The 2,373-nt window shown below is 40.7% G+C and overlaps 1 protein-coding gene across 1 annotated transcript; it reads left to right on the forward strand.

The window, feature by feature from the left end:
• Positions 1–879: 879 nt before the first annotated feature.
• On the forward strand, positions 880–1,716 carry LOC133867718 (uncharacterized; the record flags this gene model as incomplete). Its single annotated transcript, XM_062304486.1, has 1 exon — positions 880–1,716. A coding segment is annotated over exon 1 (837 nt), but the record flags the coding sequence as incomplete, so codon positions are not given.
• Between the last annotated feature and the right edge of the window lie 657 nt (positions 1,717–2,373).

Genomic DNA, 2,373 nt, shown 5'->3' on the forward strand with positions numbered 1-2,373 from the left:
AAAATTATTATTGTGAGGTCTTGTGTTCCTCTTTGTTCTTGAAAGAACTTTTTGAGCTTATCAAGTTAATCTTGTGGCGTTCAAACAACCAAACTTATCACCTTGATTCTTGAAGAGATTCAGATTCTTGGTGTGGCGTTTCAATCCTTCGTAGTCTTGGTTTCTCATCTAGTTAGGTGACGGGTCAAGCCTCAACAATTCTTGTCTACACGATCTTGGGGTTTCAAAACATCATTGCTATCGGGTTTCATCACATTTGTTGGTGGAGTTCATATCATTTTGGTATCAGAGCCTTGGTTCTAAGGCAAGTTTGACTATCTTTTATTATTGTTTCTATTTTTTTTTTTAATCTCCTGTTCCCTGCTGTGAAAAAAAGAAAAAAAGAAAAAAAGAAAAGAGCAAAAAAAAAAAAAAAAAAAAAAAAAAAAAAAAGAAAAGAAAAGAAAAAGTACTCGATTCCAGTAAGAAAATTTCTTACTTTCTATCTTGTTTCTCACCTTATTCAAGTTCTTGACCTTTCTGAGTAAGAAAATTTCTTCCTTTCTATCTTGTTTCTCACATTATTCAAGTTCTTGACCTTTTTGATGAGTTTTGGTTATTTCTCAATTGCTGCTGGATTATTTTGAATTAGTTTCTTGAAGTTCGATTAAGAACTAAGAAGACACAAAAGAGTGGAAAAAGGCAAGAGTGTGTGAGACCAAAAGAGGGTAAAAGCCGTTTAGAGTGAAAACACGAGTGTAAGTGTTAATTCTTGAGTGAAACACGTGAGGGAGTGCTTGTGAGGATTCTAACCTTGTTTTGCAGATTCTAAACATGTCCAATAATCAAGAAGAAGACACAACCGAAGAATTTCGACAACCCACAGCTTCGAACCTCCAAATGCAAGCGTTGTTAGGGGAGATGAGGCGTATGTTGAGGGCTGAATTAGAACCTATTCACGAGAGGTTGGACAGGGTAGAAGCAGAAACTCCTAGGGGACAGCAACAAGACAATCCCAATAGGCAACAAGGTGGGCGTGTTCCGTGGCGGAATGTTGAGGAAGAGGCGGAGTTGGAGGAATTTGATGAGCCATATTTGAACCGAGGCAGGTTTGAGCGTGGGTATGGGAATAGAGAAGCTAGGATGGGTAGGCCTAGGAGGGATAATGATTTAGGAAACATAAAGATTAAAATTCCGTCTTTTCAAGGTAAAAATGATCCTGAAGCTTATTTGGAGTGGGAAACTAAAATGGAGATGGTGTTTGATTGTCACAACTACTCGGAGATAAAGAAGGTTAAGTTGGCTGCAATTGAATTCACAGATTATGCCATTGTTTGGTGGGATCAATTACTGATTAATAGGAGGAGAAATAGAGAGCCACCCGTGGACACTTGGGAGGAGATGAAAATGCTTATGAGGAGGCGTTTTGTACCCAACCATTATTATAGGGGATTGTATCAAAAGTTGCAGAGGTTAACTCAAGGTTCCAAGAGTGTGGATGAGTATTACAAGGAGATGGAGGTAGCAATGATCCGGGCTAATGTAGAAGAGGACCGAGAAGCCACCATGGCTAGGTTTTTGCACGGTTTAAATCGTGAGATTGCAGATATAGTCGAGTTGCAGCACTATGTTGAGTTAACAGATATGGTGCATCAAGCCATAAAAGTGGAGGAACAATTCAAACGAAAGGGATTGGCTAGGAGGGGACAACCTATGGCTACCACCAGCCCATGGAAGACAGCTCCAAAAAAGGACGAGCAGCTTCAAAATAAGCAAAAATTTGAACCCTCTAAGAATGCCAAACCAACAACCACCACTACTTCAGGTAACACCGAGGCTTCTATTTCTAAAACACGTGATATTAAGTGTTTTAAATGTCAGGGGCGGGGACACATAGCCAGCCAGTGTGTAAACAAAAGGGTGATGGTGATAAACGCCCAAGGAGAGCTTGAGTCGGAGAATGAGGAAGAAGTAGATGATGATGACATGCCACCTTTGGAGGATGCCGATGATGAGCAAAATGCTGTGGTTGGAGATTTATTGGTAGCAAGGCGAGTTCTCAATGTGCAAGTTAAGGAGGAAGAAAGTAACCAAAGGGAAAACTTGTTTCATACTCGGTGCTTTGTAAATAACAAAGTTTGCAGCGTCATTATTGATGGTGGGAGTTGCACAAACGTAGCCAGCACTTATTTGGTGGAGAAATTGGCCTTAACCACCTTGAAACATCCTCACCCTTACCGGCTTCAGTGGCTGAATGAATGTGGCGAAATCAAGGTGACAAGGCAAGTGTTGGTGGCATTATCCATTGGCAAATATGAGGATGAGGTGCTTTGTGATGTGGTTCCTATGCATGCATGCCATTTATTGTTGGGAAGACCATGGCAGTATGATCGG

Source organism: Alnus glutinosa, chromosome 5 (genome assembly GCF_958979055.1).
Source record: "Alnus glutinosa chromosome 5, dhAlnGlut1.1, whole genome shotgun sequence".
In the NCBI taxonomy this organism is placed as follows: Eukaryota; Viridiplantae; Streptophyta; class Magnoliopsida; order Fagales; family Betulaceae; genus Alnus; species Alnus glutinosa.